The 22,426-nt window shown below is 53.2% G+C and overlaps 1 protein-coding gene across 1 annotated transcript; it reads left to right on the forward strand.

The window, feature by feature from the left end:
- The first annotated feature begins 41 nt into the window (after positions 1 to 41).
- On the forward strand, positions 42 to 22,005 carry TMCO3 (transmembrane and coiled-coil domains 3). Its single transcript, XM_061133713.1, has 14 exons — positions 42 to 225; positions 1,428 to 1,507; positions 4,322 to 4,844; positions 5,545 to 5,724; positions 6,068 to 6,259; positions 6,480 to 6,608; positions 8,595 to 8,687; positions 11,694 to 11,880; positions 11,961 to 12,078; positions 17,959 to 18,154; positions 19,382 to 19,532; positions 20,061 to 20,140; positions 20,752 to 20,901; positions 21,111 to 22,005. The coding sequence occupies exons 3-14, from the start codon at positions 4,401 to 4,403 to the stop codon at positions 21,222 to 21,224; spliced, it is 2,034 nt and encodes a 677-aa protein (XP_060989696.1). The 5' UTR covers positions 42 to 225; positions 1,428 to 1,507; positions 4,322 to 4,400; the 3' UTR covers positions 21,225 to 22,005.
- Positions 22,006 to 22,426: the final 421 nt, after the last annotated feature.

A 22,426-nucleotide genomic window follows, 5' to 3' on the forward strand; every position in this document is an offset into this window, starting at 1 on the left:
CCGCCCCGCCCCTTAAAGGCGGGGACACCGCGCCCCGCCTCCTTAAAGGCGCCGCGACGCCCTCTCGGCCGCGTCGGCGCCGAGCGCGTTCGGGAGAACAGGCCCTCCGGGCGCCTGACCTGGGCCCCGCCCCGGGGGCGGCAGGGAAGGGATGCGGAGAAGTCGCCTCCCTGTCCTCCCCTCCGTAGAGCCGGACCCAGGACGCGCCGCAGCCGGAACGTCCGGGTGAGCGGGGCGCGACGTGCGGCGCCGGGCCTCGGCGCGGCCTCAAGTGCGGCCCTCAGGGCTCCCTTCCCCTCCCTGCCCGGGGGTCTGGTGTCTCCCTCCCCGGGAGTCTGGGCTCGCCCCTCCTCGGGGGTTCTGGGCTCGTCCCTCCCCGGTGGTCTAGGCTCCACCCTCCCCCGGGGTCTGGGCTCCTCCCTCCCCGGGGGGGGGAGGGTCTGGCCTCGCCCCTCCCTCCCCGGGGAGTCTGGGCTTCCCCCACCCGGGAGGTCTGGGCTCCTCCCTCCCAGGGGGTCTGGGCTCCCCGCTTCCTCTCCAGAGCATTCTCTCCCCCCTCAGGGTTCCGCCGTCCTCCTCCCCCCACCCCCCCCCCGGCTTTGTGCCGAGGACAGTGCTGCACCTGAGTGCCTTTTCCATGCCCGCGCACCTGGCGGCCGATGAGGGGCGGGGAGGGCGCGATGGGAGCGCGGGCGGGGGCTGTGGACGTAGCGGGGGTTGGACAGTCCACACCCCCTCCCCCCCTCCCCCCCTCCTCCATCCCCCAGCCAGATCCTGGCCCAGGTGTGCAGAAGAGCACCCCCCACCCCCCGCACCCCCGGTTCCTGCGGGACCTCATCTGGGAGCTCACACGTGTTTGTCCAGGGGTCATGCAGCCTCCTGGTCCCTTGAGAAGGAAGCACAGCGTGGCCCCGAATTAACGCGTGACTCAGGGACAGCCCCAAACCCAACTTCTGGGAGCTACTCCGAGGAGGGGATCGTCGAGGGTGGCTGCCAGTCACGGGACAGGTGCCAGTGATTGGATTGGTACCTGTCCAGAATACTCGATTTTGTACAGTTTAATTAACCTTACATACTTTAAAATTTATTATTGTCCATAAGAATTTTTTGTCCCTCCTGTTTTGCTTTTTAAATTCATTTTCTAGTTCTTTTAGTGATTAGAAATGAACCATAAGTTGTATTTACAGGATTATAAGTGCTTTATCTTTTAAGAAATACAATTTTCATCATCTAACTTGTTAAAGTGTAAAATAGGCTTTTCAGGTAAAATCCTGCACAAATCACATTGAGTTAGGTTGCTTCCATCCTGGGTGTCTCTGCCTCCTTCTTTATTGCTGTTTTGTGCCTGGAAGCTTTGGTGGAATCTGGCCAAAATGCTCATGTCAAACCTTCCACTGCAAATAACCCTCCTACTTTCTTTTTTCCAGAGGTTCTGCACCTGCTAACCCTGATCCCGCCGGACCCTGGAGACTTGCTCTGGAATTCTTGCCTGGAGCTCTGGTGCCAGGTCAGGCCCTCCTCCCCCAATTTAGGGCCAGGGATTCAGCTGGGTGTGGAAATTTTAAGAATTCATTATAAGACCAAAACAAGTCCAAAGTGTCTTTTTTTAATAATTAAAAATAGCAATAACGGGGACTTCCCTGGTGGTCCAGTGGCTAAGACTCCAGGTGCCCAATGCAGGGGACCCACCTTCCGTCCTTGACCAATGAATTAGATCCCACATGCTGCACCTAAGACCTGGGACAGCCAAATAAACAAACAGAATTTTTAAAGGAGGAAAATATATGCCATTTATTTAAAAAAAAAAAATAGCAATAACAAAATAACACTATTTACTGAGGAGAAAACATGTTGCAAGTTAGTAGTCCCTAGGATTTGGTAGTTGAATATGAAGGTAAAATGAGAAGTGTATGAAGAAGGAGTGATTCATCTTTTTAAAAAATATTTATTTGATTGCGCTGAGTCTTCTCTTTGGCTTAAGGGATCTTCAGCCTTTGTTGCAGCGTGTGAGACCTTTAGCTGTGGCATGTGGGGTCTAGTTCCCTGATCAGGGATTGAACCTGGTCCCTTTTCCCTGGGAGCACAGAGTATCATCACTGGACCACCAGGGGAGTCCTGGTTCATATTTTAAGTGTCTATAAGTAATTTCAGCTTTATGTTCGTAGACATCTTTCTATCAAAAGATAGACGCTCTTTTCAGTGGACATATTAATGACTACGACTAGAATTCTCAAAGATTTCTCATTAAAGTGACTGCCCCCCTGGGTGTTGTCGGGGGAGGGAGAACTAACTACAGGGACTTGTCTGCAGAAGGAACCATCATAATGGACAAAGGGTTTTATTCCCGAACTAGCTGTGTAGCAGTTTATTTTTCTGAAGTTTGAAGTCTATAAAAGCTTCGCTTTCTGTGATCTTTTGAAGAAAACGTGTGTGTCTAGATCTGTGCCAATAACTCAGCATCTGAAATTTGTGTCTCAGTTCTGAAAGATGTTAAATATGCACATTTGAAGTTGAGCTTAATTTCTTTCCTTTGAAACCTTAGAATCTTAGCATGTGAGTCAATAAAATAACAGATCAGCACTTATTGCTGGTATCATTGTGACTGGTCAGTGGTTGGTTTGTTTAAGGTGGTAACATTTACTTAAAGCTGCACTGAAGCTGCACGGGGAAGTCAGTAATGCTATCAGCTCTAGTTGTGTATCCTGTCTTGTCGGGAAGTGAGCTGTCCAGAGTCTGTGGTCCTCTGGGAGACGTGGGGACCCAGAGGGTCTAAACACGTACTGAACAGATTCCTGACTTCTTCATCAGAATATGGGCCAGCATGCACTGTTCAGCGGGTAACTTCTGATTGTCATTCTGAACATGGGTCACGCTCCTGTTCCAGTGGGGGCCTCTTCAGGGTCTGCCTGGGACAGTTGCCCCCACTATACCACGGGCCAGAGCAACCCCTTGTGCCTTCATGAGCTCTGCTGTCCACTCTTGGCTGTGAGTTCTTGGTTTGTTTGGGATTCTTAGAAATGCACACGCTTATTTTTGCTGTGTCTAATCTACTTTGCCTGGGAAACCAGATTAAACTCATTAGAGCTGGGATTACCAGTGAAGTGCAACAATATTTGTACATTGTAGAATACCACGTGCGTCCCTGGAAGCAGTGGGTTTTGCTTTCTCCCTGGTGTAGGACTTGGGCCTCACTGCCGGGTTCAGGGGGTGTCAGGGATGCCTTCCTGGGTTCCCCCGCATCTGCGCCTCTTCCGCGTCCTCCTGCCTCTGTGCTCATCCTTTCTGGTTGGCTCCTGCATGGCCTCCACCCGAGCCTTGATTAGCCCTCTTTTGGATGGCGCAGCCCCATGTGCCCCACAGGCAGCGCTAAGACCCAGGCCCATCTCGCCCCTCACCCCACAGGCGGCGCTGAGACCCAGGGTCCAACCCGCCCCTCACCCCACAGGCAGTGCTGAGACCCAGGCCCCATCCCGCCCGTCACCCCACAGGCAGCGCTGAGACCCAGGCCCCATCCAGCCCGTGTGTCCCATAGGCAGCGCTGAGACCCAGGCCCTGTCCAGCCCGTGTGTCCCATAGGCAGCGCTGAGACCCAGGCCCCGTCCCGCCCGTCACCCCACAGGCAGCGCTGAGACCCAGGCCCCATCCAGCCCGTGTGTCCCATAGGCAGCGCTGAGACCCAGGCCCCGTCCCGCCCCTCACCTCACAGGCAGTGCTGAGACCCAGGCCCCATCCCACCCGTGTGCCCCACAGGCGGGGTGCGCCTCCCTGAGGGAGCAAGCACAGGGGCCTGGTCCGAGGCAGGGAAAATGCTGCAGTGTGATTGTGGTTTGTGACTGTTTCTTTTCTGTCCCTGACATCTTGTTAGCCTGCACCTGTAGATTCGTGCTGGAAATTGGACCAAGGTCCAGGTGACTCAGGGAAGTGGACGGTGGCCCAAGCCGGCTGGTGATGCTTCAGCTCCACCTCTGGCCCCTGGAGCTGGTTCCCGGCTCCTCGTCTGTGATGGGGAAGCGGGTAGCATCCCTGGCCTTGAATGGGATTGGTGTGTGTTATTTGCACATGGTAGATGTGGTACATACGTGAAACTGAACTTCCCTTAAAAAATTGCCTTTAAATTCAGGTGTAACCTTCCAGGCACCATACTCTACATTCAGTATTGATTGTAATCTAGATGCCTTAAATAACTCAGATGTTTCTCTTCATCTAGGAAAAATAGCATTTTCCTCAGAAAACTGATAGCTTTTAGTAATCATGTAGTACTTTAATGTCAACAGCAATGAATCATCCTTCAACCATATGTGACAGTTCCTCTCTTCTTCAGCTGAACATGTGTGTCTGAAATGCCTGCTCAGCGTAGCTGGAGTCTCTGGGCAGCCCGGCCCTGTCCCTGAGGTTGGATCATGAAGGTGCCAGGGAGGAGCCGCTTCTGGATGTGGCTTCCGTTCCTGCAGCTGCTGGTGAGCAGTGAGCAGCCTGAGGGCATGGCGGGGCCCGCTGGCGAGCGGCCCCGCGGCCTGGGGGCAGCTGTCCCACAGAGGAGGCCCTGGGTTCTGGACGGCTGCAGGAGGCTCTCCGGGCTCCTGCGCCAGAAGGCCGCGGTTCTGAACAAGCTGGAGGACGCGATCAGAGCTGTGGAGAGGGACGCCAGCCTCTCGGACCAAGAGAAGATGTTCCGGGTGCACACGCTTGAGATTTTCCAGAAGGAGCTGAATGAAAGCGAGAACTCGGTCTTCCAGGCTGTCCACGGCCTCCAGAGGGCGCTGCAGGGCGACTACAGGGACGTGGCCAACATGAGGGAGAGCAGCCGGCAGCGCCTGGAGGCCCTGCGCGAGGCGGCCATCAAGGCAGGTCCGGGGCTGGGGCTGGGATCCGGTGCAGCCGGTGTGGGAGGGCCAGGCCCTGAGCAGTCCACACCGGAGCTCGCTGGGCGCCTCCCCAGGAACACCCCTGGGTCCGCAGAAGAGCGGCTCGCGCTCTGCGCTGACCCCTGGTGGAAACAGGCCCCTGTGCTGCTGCCCGCATTGTGAGTCTCTGATGAGAACTTTTAGTGAAGGCTGATTTTCTTCAAGGCCCACATGCTGAACACTGAAGTGTTAAGGTAGCTCTAAACAAATGTATACACTTGAATTAAGGACTTTGATGAACGATTTTAAAATGAGAAGAAACTTTTGTATCAGATCTAATATTTATAGAACATTTTAAAGCTGTCATTTATGCCATCAAAGTGGCAGACACTTTAAATACACAAAGTCTCATTATTCATCTTCATGGAAAGGCTATGATGTTATTACACAGCTTTAAAAGTGAGAGGATACAAATTATTAAACTTTTTTTCACCCAAGTGTGGTATTTCTGCTAGCAATAAGATGATGGGGTATGTAGCTCCCGAGGTGTGGTTCTCTGTCTGTTGTGAGAGACCTGCCTGCTAGGGTGCTTCCCTGCCGTTTGTGACCGGGAACCTCTGGGAGCTTGCTCCTGCTGCGCGCTGGCTGGCCAGGTTCCCTTCTTAATAAGCGTCACTCTTCATTTCTCACGCATGAATAGGAGGAGACAGAATATGTGGAACTTCTGGCAGCAGAAAAACATCAAGTTGAAGCCCTTAAAAACATGCAGCATCGAAACAAGAGTCTGTCTATGCTGGACGAGATCCTCGAGGACGTGCGGAGGGCGGCAGACCGTCTGGAGCTGGAGATTGAGGAGCACGCCTTCGACGACAATAAGGCGGTGAGTGGCCCGCGCGCTCCCCGCCGGGGTGTATGGCTGCGTCAATAAGGCGGTGTGCGGCTGTGGCGGCTTGCGCGCGTGTGTTGGCACAAGCAGGAACCGCAGGCAGAACGGCCACACTGCCCCCCGGAAAGGGACTCGTGTGGCCCCGCGGATGTGCCCTGGTTCTCCTGCTTGGCCCCGAGTCTGCCCATCATCCCACCCCCGCACCCCCGCCCCCGGCGGCCCGTCTGCTTCCCGCCTGTCCGAATCCTGGAGGCGTTCCTCTCTCTCTCTCTGCGGGATACGTGAATTTGAATGCATCTGGCTGGTTTCAGTGACATGACGTTGGTCCTTCCTGCAGGTCAAAGGGGTCAATTTTGAGGCGGTCCTGCGGGTGGAGGAGGAGGAGGCCGACTCTCAGCAGAACCTCAGCAGGCGAGAGGTGGAGGAGGACCTGGGCCTGAGCATGCTCATCGACTCCCAGAACAACCAGTACATCCTGACGCGGCCCCGGGACGCCACCATCCCGCGGGCTGACCACCACCTCATAAAGGTTGCTTGGCCCCCCGCCCCGCCCCCGTGATCGGATTCATGTTCGGTTCTGTAGTTGTTGGGCCCCCTGGAGCGAGCCGCGGCTCCTCCCTGGACGCTCTGGAGGCACCGCGAACCGCCCCCCACCTTCTCGCCTCCTTCTCCCCTTGAGGGCAGGCAGGGCGCAGTCCCCCACAGGCGGCCCCCTCCCCCGCTGATCTCTGTGTCTCGCCCTCCTGCAGGACATCGTCAGCATCGTGATGCTCTCCCTGCCCTGTGGCTGGCTCTGCACCACCATCGGGCTGCCCACCATGTTCGGCTACATCATCTGTGGCGTGCTGCTGGGGCCCTCCGGACTCAACAGTATCAAGGTCAGAACAGAATCTGATGTGCAGGGCCTGCTGAGCTTGAATCAATGAAGGTGGCCGTTTCTTACAAAGCACATCAGAGATGTCCTTTAGAATTTAGTAGGAAATCTCTAAAGCATAGGAACATCATTTTGTTCATTAATGAGTGAGCAAGTTGCCCAGAGAAAATGCCCTGTTCACGTCTTTAAAATGGTATTTGTTTTAAAGACTCTCCGTGCAGTAATACAGTGGGTTGGGTTATTCAGACGCTGAAAGGAGCTGAAAAGGCTGGAGTAAGTGCCCTGCACGCTGAGAGGCCGAGGGCAGAGCGGTGAGCAGGCCGAGGTGCCGTGCGGCCCAGGCAGCCCCTGGGGAGGCCGTCTGCCGAGCGGCTCTCCCGGCAGTGAGGAGAGCCCCCAGCCTCGTGTCCTCTCACAAAAGCACAGTGTGCACACGAGGGAAGGAGAGAGCCAGGCAGCGGGTCCTGGCCCCCGGCCGCGGCACCCCTGACTCAGGGCGTGGGCGGGCATGTCCATCCCCACCCTGCCCGGTGCTGCCCCGCGGGCCATGCAGGCCTGGCAGGAGGCCTTCAGGCTGACTGGTCCTGACCGCGGACAGGCTGCCGGCGAGAGCCCAGACTTGGGGAGGCGCGCGTAGCTCCGCCTGACTGGGAGCCTGGTTTCATTCATGCCTCGGCCTTGAAGGAGTTGTCGTGTGACTGAGAGGCATGAAAGGCTGTCGCTGGAAAATCCCCTCCTGCCTTATTCAACCCCTCCCTTCCCGTAGACACACAGACACATTTTCCTTTCCACTTTCTCTTAATAGCAAAGAATTAAGGCTAACAGATCCAACTGGGTACTATGGGTATTGTTCTTAATAAATTACCTATACCATGGAAAAATAATTACAATAGATAAAGATACCAAGATAAGAATCCAAGATCTTACTAGTCAAAAGTGGGAGTGGGTAATGGAGAAAGTGTAATTGTACTTAAATGTACCCCAGTATTTATCTTTCTTAATAGGGAGTTAATAGACTTTCAGTTTCCAAGTCAAGAATAGGTTTAAGTATGCTACCTTAAAGTCAGGTTGCAGCCCAGTTTTCAAAAGGGGGGAGGATAGTAGCAGTGAGGACACATGCAAAGCAGAAGGTACAACAGAAGCAGGAGCAAGCGTGTTTTATAACAAATATTTGTGGGATAAGCTTTGCTACGAAAAGATGCAGGTTTGCAGATGGTGTCAGGGGAAAAGCAGACATTAAACAAGGTCGACTCCAAATGAAATGACTGAAGGTTGAGAGTGAGAGGAGGAAGACGCTGGCAGAAGCGGGCGGGTTGCTGGTGTTCATGGCCTGTGGACCACGGACGTGCCCGGCGGGGCTGGGGCGGCAGCCAATGCACGAACGCTCAGATTCTAGTGTCACATGTTCAGGAAGCACTGGGAAGACTGACAAATTGGTGGCTGCGACGAAAACCTCAAATGTAAATAACGTACGTAGCACCAAATACATAGGCGTGAACAGCATTCTCTCCTGTAGTGCAGGGACACGGGGTGAACGCACCTGTCTGTCAGGACCTGTGGGGGGTGCCAGCCATGGTCCAGGGGAATCCACGCTCCCTCTCACAGACCCAGGGAGTGTGAGACTCTCTTATCAGTTAAGCTTCAACCTCAGCGTTAGTGCCTCCCGGTCCCCACAGGAAGCCAGTGGGAGGAAGTAATAGAAATGTAGTGGCAGTTAATGAGCTTGAAAACGCATGAATTCGTGAGCTGGTTCCTAGAAAATAAATAGAAATATTCCTCCAGCTAATCAAGAAAAAAGAAAAGTACCACACTCAGGAAGTCCAGATTTTCTCAGATACAGAGGAAATCTAGATAGCTCGTGTTTTTTTTTTTTTTCTTGTAAATACTGGGCTTTTTGGGATAGTCCCACTGAGTATGTTTGGACAAGATGATTCTGTGAATATCTTAAATACGTTAAGTTATATGGTTTTAAAACTTCCTTGTTTTTCAGTCGATTGTACAGGTGGAGACGTTAGGGGAGTTTGGTGTGTTCTTCACTCTGTTCCTCGTTGGCTTAGAGTTTTCCCCAGAGAAGCTAAGAAAGGTGAGTCCACGTGTGCTTGTGGCGTTCTCCCCTCCAGCTTAACGCTCTGTGCTCAGCGTCCACGTTCGTGGCTTGCCCAGCAGGGTAGAATATGATGTTGTAGTTTAGTGTTATTTTTGGAACATAAATTTCAAAAGATAAGTGTTTTTCTTTTTTAAAAAAGTGGAAATACAATGAATAAGTGGAACTAGCTTTTATGTGTCTAATTCCAGACCAGGTTTGAGAAGGGATATGTTCAGACTTACTAACTTATGGGTCCCACCAAGAGGGTCCACCTCTGCTAGAGGCTGAAATACCATAGGGATTGAAAGTTCAGTGTGTTACTCTGGGGGAAGTTCCTGGTTCTAATTTCTAAATAAGTGGCAGATTTTGACTTAACTGCTCTGTCACTGTAAGATGAAAATATCGGAAAGATTAACAGTACACATTTAGGGCCATGTGCATGAATAAACATTAAATTAGTGGAAGCTGCAGTTCCCCCTAAGTGTCTCGGCTTTTAGAACGATTACTTGGAAAGCTGGCATGTTCCAGAATGGAAATAGAGTTAGATTGGAGGTGAATTGATGAGCAGCCGCTTTGTGCTTGAGCAGACACATCACACAGGAGGAGAAGGCTGACGGGGACGGGTGGGGTGCGATGGGCCCTGCTGGCTGCAGGACGGGCAGCTCCCGGGTCCCTGGGTTCCCACGTGTGTTCAGTTTACAGACGTTGAGGGTGGGAGCGAGGAGGGGCAGCCTCTGGTGCCCCCGTGTCCCTGGCATGGCCATCTCAGGCGCCAGCGCCCTCATCTAGGCCATGAGCATTGGGAGGATGCTGGTGTCCTCTGGCTCCAGAGTGTCATAATTTATCCTTTCCTGCACTGTCAGACGAGAGCAGTGTCACCCACTGCGACGTTCCTGTCTTTGTCGGGGTGACGTCTGTGATGCTCTGGGGGTTTTTCACCTGTTGCTGCAGCCTGAAGCAGGGCTCATGGGGCAAGTGTGTATCCTGAGTCAGGGCAGGAGCCTGGGTGGGACTGGCCCCTACTGGGTGCCTTTGGGTCTGGGGTGAGCTGGGGTCTCTGACGGCCCCTCAGCTCCAACATCCCCACGCGCCTCTGAGCTCTGGCTGCTCCCCACCTGGCGGCCCTGACCCTTGACCTGCACCAGGGGCGCAGCCCACTGCTCTGTAGGCAGGCTTGAGGCGCGGCGTGGTGGCTCTGCGCTGACGGCTCTCTTGCTGTGTTGGGTACATGTGGGAGATTGCTGGTAGGGCCTTGAGGTGTTAGTAACCATGGGCAGGCCCCTCTCGAGCTATGTGTGAATTCTCCCAGACGCCTGATTAGAGGCTGTTCAGAGATGCCTGGCTCTGCATGCTCCTTCCTGGGCCTTGTGGCTGAGGACACGTCTCTGTTCTGCCGTCGGGCTGCCCAGGTGTGTCCCAACACCAACCCCCAGGACCCTGGACAGCCGCTGTTCCCATTAGAAGGGGGGACGTGGGGGTCCTCGGCTCCAGCTGTGTTCTGAGGCTGGGGTGCATGTGGAGAGGGAGGGGGCATGCTTAGTCCTCAGCAGAGCCCGGTGCACATGGGTTTTCCTGGTGGTGTGCCCTGTGTTCACTGCGGAATTGCTTTCTACAGGGCCGGCTGGCTCCTGAGCAGGCGCACGTGCTCCTCGGGGCTGTGGGCACTGAGTTGTGTGCACACGTGCTCCTCGGGGCCGTGGGCGCTGAGGTGTGTGTGCACACGTGCTCCTCGGGGCCGTGGGCGCTGAGGTGTGTGTGCACACGTGCTCCTCGGGGCCGTGGGCTCAGAGGCGTGTGTGCACACGTGCTCCTCAGGGCTGTGGGATCAGAGGTGGGTGTGTGCACGTGCTCCTCGGGGCTGTGGGTGTGGAGGCATGTGCATACGTGCTCCTCTGGGCCATGGGCTCTGAGGCGTGTGCACATGTGCTCCTTGGGGCCGTGGGCGCTGAGGCGTGTGTGCACACATGCTCGGGGCCGTGGCCGCTGAGACGTGTGTGCACATGTGCTCCTTGGGGCCATGGCTGCTGAGGCGTGTGTGCACACGTGCTCGGGGCCATGGGCACTAAGGCGTGTGTGCACATGTGCTCGGGGCCGTGGCCGCTGAGGCATGTGTGCACACGTGCTCCTCGGGGCCGTGGGCTCAGAGGCGTGTGTGCACACGTGCTCCTTGGGGCCGTGGGTGGGGAGGCGTGTGCACACGTGCTCCTCGGGGCCGTGGGCGCTGAGGCGTGTGTGCGCACGTGCTCCTCGGGGCCGTGGGCTCTGATGTGTGCACATGTGCTCTGTGGGGCCATGGGCGCTGAGGCGTGTGTGCGCACGTGCTCCTCGGGGCCATGGGCACTGAGGCATGTGCACACGTGCTCCTCGGGGCCGTGGGCGCTGAGGCGTGTGTGCACACATGCTCCTCGGGGCCGTGGGTGTGGAGGCGTGTGTGCATGTGCTCCTCGGGGCTGTGGGTGCTGAGGCGTGTGCACACGTGCTCCTCGGGGCTGTGGGCGCGGAGGCGTGTGCACACGTGCTCCTCAGGGCCGTGGGCGCTGAGGCATGTGTGCACACGTGTTCCTTGGGGCTGGCTGGTTCCTGAGCAGGTGCACGTGCTCCTCAGGGCCGTGGGCTCTGATGTGTGCACATGTGCTCCGCGGGGCCGTGGGCGCTGAGGTGTGTGTGCGCACGTGCTCCTCGGGGCCGTGGGCGCTGAGGCATGTGCACACGTGCTCCTCGGGGCCGTGGGTGCGGAGGCATGTGTGCATGTGCTCCTCGGGGCCGTGGGCGCTGAGGCGTGTGTGCACACGTGCTCCTTGGGGCTGTGGGTGCAGAGGCGTGTGCACACGTGCTCCTCGGGGCCGTGGGCGCTGAGGCGTGTGTGGACATGTGCTCCTTGGGGCCGGCTGGTTCCTGAGCAGGTGCATGTGCTCCTCTGGGCCGTGGGCTCTGACGTGTGCACATGTGCTCCGTGGGGCCGTGGGCGCTGAGGTGTGTGTGCACACCCCTGTGCTCTCCCAGGTGTGGAAGATCTCCCTGCAGGGGCCCTGCTACATGACTCTGCTCATGGTGGCCTTCGGCTTGGTCTGGGGCCACCTTCTGCAGATCAGACCCACCCAGAGCGTCTTTATCTCTACCTGCCTGTCCTTGTCGAGCACACCTCTGGTGTCCAAGTTCCTCGTGGGCAGCTCCCGCAGTGACAAGGAAGGTAGGTGGGCGCGTGTTCTGAGTGATGCTGGAGTTCACTGACTTGAGTCCACATGCTCTCAATGACGTCTTCCCGAGCAGGCGACATCGACTATGGGGCGCTGCTGCTGGGGATGCTGGTGACTCAGGATGTGCAGCTGGGGCTGTTCATCGCCATCCTACCCACGCTCATCCAGGCGGGAGCCGGTGCTCATGCCAGGTATGGTTTCTGCCGCGCTTTAGTTCACAGTTTGTTTTTCTGGCTTCAGATCATTTGTTTATCAAAATACTCTTTAGCGCTTTTTCCCAAAGACATGGGACTTGTGCAGCACAGGCTGAGCATAGTGACAGCCGTTACACTCCTGGGCTCAGGCCCAGCTCCATGGCTCTGGGCAATCACTTTATTTCCTCCTTTCTAACCTGTATGCTTTTTCTTTCTTTTTCTTGCCTTATTGCACTGGCTAGAATTTCCAGCACTTTGTTGAATAAGATGGTAAGAAGAGACGTCCTTGCTTCTTCCTGATCTTAAAGGGAAAGCATCCATTATTTTCTTCATTTAGCGTGATGTTAACTGGGATTTTTGTAGTTATTCTTTATCAGTTCCTACAGTTTTTTTTTTTAATCAGCTCAGAAGTTCTGTCTTGAGTGCATGTTGGATTTTGTCAGATGCTTTTTCTCCATTTACTGATACGACTGTATGGCTTTTCTTCTTTACCCAGCTTATATGGTGGATTACATTGATTACTTTTTGAAAGTTGAACCAGCCTTGCATATTTAGAATAAATTCAACTTGGTTATGGTTCAGTTCAGTCGCTCAGTTGTGTCCAACTCTTTGCAACCCCAGGCACACCAGGCCTCCCTGTCCATCACCAACTCCCGGATATAATTCTTTCTATGCATTGCATCATCTAATTTGCTAGTATTTTGTGGCGGATTTTTGTGTCATGAAAGATATTGGCATGTAGTTTTCTTTTTTATTCTATCTTTATCTGGTATTGGTATTAGAGTAATACTAGGCTTATAAAATCATTTGGGAGGTGTTCATTCCTCTTCTGTTTGCTATTTTCTGGAAGACATTGCATAAAATTGCTGTTAATTCTTCCTTAGATGTTTGGCAGAATTCTCCAGTGAAACCATCTGGGTGTTGAGAGTTCCTTTTTGAGAGTTTTCTGGAATTAGAAATTCAATTTGCTTTATAGTTACAGGGCTGCTGAAATTATCTGTTCATATTGTTGAATTGTGCTAGTGTGGTTTTTTGAATTCCATTTTTGAATGGAATTGGTCTGTTCCATTTAATTTGTCAAATTTATAATTGTAGAGTTGTTTGTAGTATTTTATTTTCCTTTTGATGTCTGTAAGATCTGCAGTGATTTCCCCTATTTAATTCTTTATTAGTCCTTTCTCAGAACCAGCTCTTTGTTTCACAGATTTGTTGTCTTTCTGAGGTTTTGCTTTTAATTTCATTGTTTTCTACCGTCGTTAGTATCATTTCTTTCCTTCTGTTCGCTTTAAGTTTATTTTGCTCTTCTTTTTTAGGTTCTTGGTATGAACTCATTATTGCTTTGAAACCTTTCTTCTTTTCTACTGTAAGTATTTAGTGCTATAAATTTCTCTCATAGCACTGTTGGCTGCACTCACTTATTTAAACATTTTGAATTTTTTTTTTCATTCAGTTAAATGCATTTAGAGTTTTTCCTTCAGTACTTCCTTTTTGACCTGTGGATTGTTTAGAAATGTGTTGCTTAATTTCCAAGTTGTTTGGTGATTTTCCTGTTGTCTTTATTTTATTGATTTCTAGTTTGATTCCACTGTGATAAGAGAACACACACTTTGTACGACTTCAGCTCTTTCACATTTATTGAGGTTTATCTTCTGGCCCCAGGTATGGTCTGATAAATGCTTCAGAGTCGCCTGAAAACAAAATGTGTATTTTTTTTTTATCATTATTGAGTAGAGTACTCACATATATCAGTTATTCCTGTTTGTTCACATGTTGTTCAGTCTTTCTGTATTCTTACTGTAATTCAACCACCTGTTGCTGCTGCTGCTAAGTCACTTCAGTCGTGTCTGACTCTGTGACCCCATAGACGGCAGCCCACCAGGCTCCCCCGTCCCTGGGATTCTCCAGGCAAGAACACTGGAGTGGGTTGCCATTTCCTTCTCCAGTGCGTGAGAGTGAAAAGTGAAAGTGAAGTCGCTCAGTCGTGTCCGACTCTTCTCGACCCCATGGACTGCAGCCTCCCAGGCTCCTCCGTCCAGGGGATTTTCCAGGCAAGAGGACTGGAGTGGGGTGCCATTGCCTTCTCTGCAACCACCTGTTGAGGGAGGCGGTATTGAAACCTCAGTTGTAACTCCCTGTTGGTCTGCCTCTCTTAGCTCCATCAGCTTTTGCTTTATGTGTTTGGGGCTCTGTTGTTTGGTGCATTCATATTTGATATCATTTTGTTTCTAGTAATATTTCTTGCTCTGAAGTTCACTTTATCTGATGTTAATATACATAGTCTCTCCTGATTTTTTTTTATTCATGTGGACAACAGTACATCTTTTCCTTCCTTCTACGTTCACCCTCTTGTACTGTTGTATTTGAAGCAAGTTTCTTACAGACCACGTTTTGTTGGATGATGTTTTTATGATCAGCTCAGCAGATCTCTGTCTTTCAGTTGGTGTATTGAGACCACTCACATTTAAGGTGGATGCTGTTACGTCAGGACTTGAGTCTTGATGTGTTATGTTGTTGTCTCAGTTCCTTGTCTGTTTCTATTTCCCTGACATCCCAGTGTCGCTTGCTTATTTTTCGGGATTCCGTCTCGGTTTGTTTAGAGTGCTTTATTTTTATTTATTTATTTTTTTAGAGTGCTCTTTAATGTGTCGCTTTGTGTGGCTTCTGTCACTCTTCGGGCATCACAGTGTCCCCACATGGACTTGATCGTCGCTGTCAGCATTTCACCACTTCCTGGAGAACGTTTCACAACTGGTGTGAAATGTGGATCCTATTTCCTTCTAGGGCTTTTTCCTCCCCTACTTTTTAAATGTAATTGTTGTATTTTATATTTTCTCTACTTATGTTGAGTGCCGTATCTGATGGCTTTTTAAAGCTTTGCTTCAATAACTAAATCGGATTTTTAAGTTTTATTTTATTTTTTCTACCTTGCCATGCAGCTTACAGGATATCAGTTCCCAGCTAGGGATTGAACCTGGGCCTCTGGCAGTGAAAGCTTGTAGCCCCAACCACTGGACTGCCAGGGAATTCCCCTGAAATAGGATTTCTAAAGCTCATGAGAAGTATTATTTACTATACTTACTGTTTTTTACCCATCTGACCTTCCTTCTCTCTTCTGTGCTGTCTCGTTTCTGCTCGAGGACGCTGGTCCCTGGCTCGTTGTTAGACTGCTGCGGGCAGCAGGCTCTCTGGGTCCCCTCCCCCCGCCAGCGTCTCCCCTCCTTCGTCCTGAGGGGCGTGGCCGGGCACCTGTCTGCAGGGGGTGTTTCTTTCTTCCAGGCCTGGACATGTGACGCTGCCTCTCTCTCCTCGGACGGTTCCAGCGAGAAGCTGGCTGTCCTTCAGATCTGCGTTTCTCCACGAGCAGCGCACGATTCCCCTCTGGCTGCTTTTCTTTGTTTTTAGTTTTCAGACGTTGAATTACAGTGTGTCTTGGTGTCTTGGTCAGGCTCACGATGCACACGGCAGATGTCTGTTTCTCGTGGTTCCGGAGGCTGGCGTCCTCTCAGACCACTGTCCTCCCACGTGTCCCTGGGCGGGCGGGGAGGTGGGAGGCTGCAGTGCTCTCTGACCTCTCCTGTGAGGCGCTAACCCCACTGCTGCCCCGCCCCCCGAGGCCTCCCCTCTGCTTGGACACGCTGGGGCCGCAGCACCCGAACCTGTGAGCCCGTGACTCTCTCTGGGTCTACTCTGCACGGCATTCGCCCGGCTTCTTGAAGCCCCAGGTTTCCGTCTCTTGCCTAATTCAGGAATTTCAGCTGTGGTTTCCTCAGGTGCTTTTCCAGTCCCCCTGGCCCTCATTCCGGGATGCTGTGGTGCAAACACGGCCCTTCTCTTGCCTCACGGGTCTCTGAGATGCTTCTTTATCAGTCTTTTCTGTCTGTGGTTCAGACTGGGTAAATTCTGTCGGTTTGTCAAGTCCACAGGTCCCAGCATCTGTCATTGCCTCTTTGCACTTTAGCTCATCTAGCTTTGGTTAGTATGTTGTTTAGTTGTATAATTTCCATTTGATTCTTTTTTTCTTTTTTAACTTCTGTTTCGTTGTTGAGATTTTCTGTTTTTTATCCCTTTGTTTCAAGAGGATTTTTAATTTGCTGTTGAATCATTTTTATGACAGTTGCTTTAAAATCTTTGTCAGATAATTCTAACAATGACTGGGTCTTGATGTTGGAATCTCACTCAAGTTGTGGTTTTCCTGATTGTTGGAGTTTTGTATCTGATGAGTCTCTGATTCTTTACTCATTTTTAAAGCTAGAGGCCTCGTGTTGAGGTGTGGTGGGGGGTGAGGGGGGTCATCTTCCTGCTGGGCCCCGCCTGGGGGCACTCAGACAAGCCTATTGATAGGTGGAAGCACTTTGTATTTTATATATTTGCCTTTCCCCAGATGTTATTCTGTTTCAGCAATCCAAAAGTGATTCAGATCTCTGCTCCACCCCCAGGTAGCTCAGCCCGGTGGGGAAGGTAGGAAGGGCAGCTGGTTAACTGAGATTCCCAGGGTGGAGGCCCTGGCTCGCCATCGGCCAGCCCCATGGCCCGGGTGAGGGAGCTTCCTGAACACGCTGGACATCAGTGTCCTCGCTGGCAGGATGCAGACGCGGTGGGAGGAGCCTGCCTCCTGGATGCTGTGTGCGGGGCGCCAACAGGGGAGACTCTCAGAGCCACGAGGGCGTCCCCGGGACGTGCAGCCGTCAGAGTCTGTTTAGCAGGAAGGCAAACTGACTGGTTTGTCCCTTTGACCCTAAGTTCTTTAATTGTCAGAAAAGCAGCCTTAGTCACAACCCTATTTCTTCTGGCTACAGATTCTCAGGGTAACGGAACAAAGATCTGGACAGAAAAAGGGTTGTAACTTTAGCTGGAGGTCATTTGAGTTCTGTTTGGGATGTACAGTAAGTCACTCCCAGGAGAGGTGGGGCCTTCTCCCGAAACGGAAGCAGAACCGAGGGTGCTGGGCCCCCGCAGGGCGCGGGCATCACTTGGGAGCAAGCCCCTGCTGGCTAGACAGCTGCAACTCACGCAGAGACTTGGAAAGCTGTTCTTTTTCTATCTTCCTGATTTAAAGCTCATCCAGTACAGGTCCTGGTCCAGTTGATTTCATTCCAGTTTAGTCACGAGAGGCTATGTTGACTGAGAACTTTATTGAGCAAAGTGCCCTGCATTGCGTTGAGGTTGTAAAAAAGGCAGCAGCACATCCAGTGTTTCTCAGGTGAAGCTGGGGCTGCGTGTGCCTCAGCCCCTCCACTCCAGGGCGTGCGCCCCACAGAAACGGGAGCGCCTGTCCCCAGGTGTCCCCTGTGCGGCTGATGGCAGCACAGCCCTGCCTGAATCACACACTGATGTGGATGGATTTTACCTGAAAGTGTTTTACCACAGTAAACAGAAAAGCTCACGTGTGAATGTTCATGGCAGTGTTAGTCATATTGCCTTTATTCTAAAAAGAGCTTCGTGCAGAGTCCTTTTCTCTGTGATGAGTGACAGGGGCCTCCAAGCTCTGGCTTTGGGGTGAGGGCCTGGCACCCCCAGGTGGGAAGCCTGCGGTGTTGTGTTCAGGGCGCGGTTGCCTTATGAAGGATTTCAGATGGGGGTTAATCGGTGAGGAATTTTATCACCTGCCCTTGACAGAGACACATAAGCTGTCAGCCATGGATCTTTGCATCCTATACAGTGTACCTGCTCCAGAGTGTTGATTGCAATACAATTCAGCTTCTATATTTAAGTAACTGAATTTCTGAGATTAACATTAAATGGATTTTATTCCAGCATTTAGGAATAACGATGTGTGTGATCTGGGTAATTTGTTTTGTAACCTTGAAAAGGAACGGAAGGTCTTTCTGCTGGACTGGGGCGTGCCTTGGGGAGAATAAGGCCTGTCTCTCTCCCCAGCGTTGCCATGGAGGCCCTGCGGCTCCTGGCCCTGGTCGGGCAGGTCGTCTTCTCGCTCGCTGCTGTTCTGCTCGTCTGTCTGCTGGTGAGGACCTACCTCGTGGGGCCTTACTGCCGGAAGCTGCACGCAGAGAGCAAAGGGAACAAGGAGATCCTGGTCCTGGGCATCTCCGCCTTCACCTTCCTCATGCTGACGGTAACACCCAGCCTCTCGGCACACAGGTGGTCGGGGCAGGGCTTTCTGGCTCATGCTGCTCATGGCTGGCCCGTGTGAGACGCTTGTTTGCGCCCGTGCACCGTTGTGCTCATGCTCCCGGCCGGGATGTGTCCGCGTGTCTGTCCTGGAGGGAGAGTCCATGTGAAACCATCTTCATTGTGTCTGATGAGAACGAGCCAGTCTCAGCCTAACTCCTGCGGCTGTAATGTGCGAGGCTCACAGGGAGGCTGGTTTTGGGTGCAGCCTTTCCAGCTAGTAAAGAATCCGCCTAATAAAAAAAAAATTAAAAAAAAAAAAAAAAAAAAGAATCCGCCTGCAGTGTGGGAGACCTGGGTTCTATCCCTGGGTTGGGAAGACCCCCTGGAGAAGGGAACAGCTACCCACCCTAGTATTCTGGCCTGAAGAATTCCAGGGACTGTATAGTCCATGGGGTCACAAAGAGGTGGACATGACTGAGTGACTTACACACACACTTCCCAGCTGAGGGACAGGCTTCTCGTGAGGGAGGGCATGTGTTCCGGGAGACCCCGTAAATGTCCCAGTTGTGGCGGCATCACCCGCAGGCTAGCCGCTGCACGCCTCGTGTTCGGCCAGTCAGGGTTCACGTGCAGGGAGTCAGTCCTGTGGCTCTCCCGTGACTCCAGGCCCGAGGGCGCTGCTGGCCTGCGGCGTCTGTGTCCACGCTGGGCGGCGTGTGTCGCGCTGTTTGCTGTGGCGGCTGTGAGCACCTTGTCCGCTCCCTCCCGGGCATGTGATGGACTCCGAATCCGTTGTCTGCATGTAGGGCCTGTGCTGCTCTTGTCTCTGGTTTAACCCGAGTTAAACGCACGTCTGCTCCCTCCCTCCAGGTGCCAGGGGGTGGGCATAGGTTCCTATGCCACGTTTTTAATGCTCAGGAGTTGGGCAGTTTATTAATTTAGGATAGAGAAAGTGTATCACAAATACTTGTTCTCACTCAGAAATTCCACAGTGGTCTCCATGAATGGTGGTTTCAACTGGCTTATGACTGTTCCCTCTCGCTTGTGGACAGTGACCTGACATTTGCCACTGTGTCTTCTCTGGGGTCCTCCCAGGACGCTGGGCAGGGGCCAAGAAGCTGGCTTGTGGGGGTTTATGGGGACCCCCAGCACATCTGACAGGCCCTCCGGCGTGAGTCTCGGCAGAGACGCTGCCGCGCGCGCCTGGCATGGCCTGTGTCCCCCCCAGGTTACCGAGCTGTTGGACGTGTCCATGGAGCTGGGCTGCTTCCTGGCTGGAGCCCTGGTGTCCTCGCAGGGCCACGCGGTCGCCGAGGAGGTCGTGTCCTACGTGGAGCCCGTCCGCGACTTCCTGGCCATCGTGTTCTTTGCGTCCATAGGTGACCGTCCTCCAGGGGCGGTGCCCCTGCCGGGTCTTGTCTGCTCACGTGTTTCTACTAACAGTTTGTGTGGCGAAAACAGTCCCCATGGAGGCTAGGGACTGAGGGACTGTCACTGAGGAGAAGTCTGAGCTGAGGGGCGCGGGCTCCTAACGGGTGGTCCTGCATGGCCCCTGCTCAGCGGGGTGGCAGGTCCACGTCTGTGCGTCCACACCGAGTGTGGGGGAAACTCTGATTTTGATACAGCAGTGCTCAGGCTGCTGCCCTGGGAACGTCCCCGTGGGTGGGGAATAAGCCTGGGCCCCGCTCGGCCCAGCACTGCTTGGTGGGCCGGTTGGCCCCAGAGACATCGAGTGCGCGGCCGTGTAAATGGGCTCCTGGTTTGGTCCTGATTGCTGAAGGCCAGGCCCGCCGTGCGGGGCTCTGGGTGGGATGGGCGGGGACACCCCGTCCCTTCCTGTCTTGCTTGCAGGGGTACAGGGAGGCTGACTGCCTGGCCTCGGAGGGTCACCCGCCCTGTCCCTGCAGGCCTTCACGTGTTCCCCACCTTCGTGCTCTACGAGCTCACTGTCCTGCTGGTCCTCACGCTCGCAGTGGTGGTCATGAAGGTATGGTCATGCTTGTGAGGTCCACTCTGTCTTTGGTTTACCCGACACCCCGCCCACCACCTCCTGCCTGTGTGACCTCTGCCTCCTCTCCCTCACCCGGGAGGCGGCTGGGACAGCTCGGGCTTCTTGGGTCAGGGTGAGCCTCCACCTCTGACTCTGTTGGAAATGGGGGCTTAGCAGCTGGGAGTGAGAAGCTCTGGGCCCTCCAGGGAGGCCTCGCTCTGTGCTTTGTCTTGTCCTGAGTCTAAACCACAAACCCCACTCTTGTTCCAAACATACATTTTAATGGCCCTGGAGAACTATCTTGCCACTTGTGTCCTTTGTGGCTTCAAACTGTTGAAGTGCCTGTGTTAACATGTGACCCGGGAGCGGAGGGCAGAGGAGGGGTTTGCAGCAAAGGAGCCGCCCCCCCCTCCCCTGCTCCCCGGCTGCTTTGCTCAGGCCACACTCACACTGACAGTGTTGAGAGGACAGCTCCATCCTGACTGCTGCCCCATACTCCAAGGCCGCAGGCCTGGTTTCTCTGGGGCGGGGATTCCTCAGTGTCCTCTTGCATGGCACTGTGGTGGGGGGCGGGCAGGCCGCTCTGGGCATGACCCGCCTCCCTGCAGTTCGTCCTGGCAGCCCTGGTCCTGTCCCTGCTCCTGCCCAAGACCAGCCAGTATGTCAAGTGGATCGTGGCCGCAGGGCTGGCCCAGGTCAGCGAGTTCGCACTGGTCCTGGGGAGCCGGGCACGCAGAGCCCGAGTCATCTCCCGGGAGGTGAGTCTGCCCCGCTGCCGGGGAGCGGGGAGCGGGGGGCCAGGGTGCAGGTCGAGGTCCAGGGGACTGGCCCCTGGACAGCACAGCGGTGACGGGGAGACGGCCCTCCACGGCCCAGCCCCTGCTGCGGGAAGCCCTGCCCTGCCCTGCTGACGCCCCGCCCCACCAAGGAAGCCCCGCCCCTCCCTGCTGACGCCCCGCCCCCGCAGGTGTACCTGCTCATCCTGAGCGTAACCACGCTCAGCCTCCTCCTCGCTCCGCTGCTCTGGCGCGCTGCCGTCGCCCGGTGCGCGCCCCGGCCGGAGAGGCGGTCCAGCCTCTGAGGACCGCGGCCAGGCGACCGACCGGCGGAGCTGTCACCGCTCCTGGACCTGCTGTGCCCGCGCTGGAGAGTCTGGGGAGGCCGCGTCCGTGTAACGCTGCCTTGGCGGTTGTGCCTGGATGTGCCTTTTCTCCTGAAATTACCATTAACTTCCTGTTCTTACTCCATCACTTTGCGTGTTTTTTTGGTAAAGAAAAAATTAAGGAGGCTTTTTTATTTATTGTACAACTTTTTGTTGTAATCTGTTGGTTGGTACTTTATTAATGTTTCTGTGATGTGAGCTTTTAATTCTGACATTCGGAAAGTTACTTAAAGTCTGTGTTTTCTAGAGACAAAGGTCTTTTAAATGTGTGTTTGCTTTTTATTACAATTTTAAAACACTTTCATGTCAATTTTTATTAGGAATACCATTCCTTTAAAGTATTTGGTTTTGAATCATGAGAATATGCATTCTTAATAAAGATCTTTATGACCAAAATATAACTAATTGAAATTTATTGATTTTATTCGATTTTTGTATTGAGCTCATCTTCATCGATTTTTAAAATAGAGACGTGTCACCTGTTACCTCCCTATTTTAGAGATCAGATAGATGCACAGCTATCTGTGAAGGCCAAGTTCTGACTTTAATTCTAAAAGTGTATATTGGTAATTATGTGCCCCATTTTAGAAAACCATGCAGCTAAGATCTGATACTTAGAAAGCTTTCTCGAAGTGGTGCCTAAGTGGAGAGTTCCTATAAATATGGGCTTTAAGAGCCCAACAATTTGACCAGAACCCTTGGCATAGAGGGAGAGACATGTGAGGGATGATTATGGATCACAGATGTAAACTATGAGGTGCAGTAATATAAATTAAAACATTAAAATGAAGTAAATTGAACTAGTGTGAAGTGACTCAATGGAGAAATGATGTAAATGTGCTTATTTTTAGAAACCAGCATTGCTTTTACTCCTTTCTAACATTCCAGACGGTGCCGTTGCCTCTGATCCTTTGGCACGTGGACACTGGGTGGGGAGGGCTGCCTGGGGAGCCCGGCTCTGCAGCCCCCATGGTGACGCTGCACTCTGTCCTCGGGCCTCTGCCTCCAGCACCCACGGCAGAGCCAGGAGCTCTCAGGTCTGACTGCGTGAAACCTACTTTATATGCTGACATCAGGTGTTCCTCAAATGTGGAGTTAATACCACCCCGAGACTGAAGTGA

Source organism: Dama dama, chromosome 30 (genome assembly GCF_033118175.1).
Source record: "Dama dama isolate Ldn47 chromosome 30, ASM3311817v1, whole genome shotgun sequence".
NCBI lineage: Eukaryota > Metazoa > Chordata > Mammalia > Artiodactyla > Cervidae > Dama > Dama dama.

Excerpts from the sequence above, each read along its gene's own strand:
- TMCO3 (XM_061133713.1), top strand. The coding sequence starts at position 4,401 with ATGAAGGTGCCAGGGAGGAGCCGCTTCTGGATGTGGCTTCCGTTCCTG. Across the intron at positions 4,845-5,544 it reads TGCGCGAGGCGGCCATCAAG|GAGGAGACAGAATATGTGGA; the intron begins GCAGGTCCGGGG and ends ACGCATGAATAG. Across the intron at positions 20,902-21,110 it reads CCCGAGTCATCTCCCGGGAG|GTGTACCTGCTCATCCTGAG; the intron begins GTGAGTCTGCCC and ends CCGCCCCCGCAG.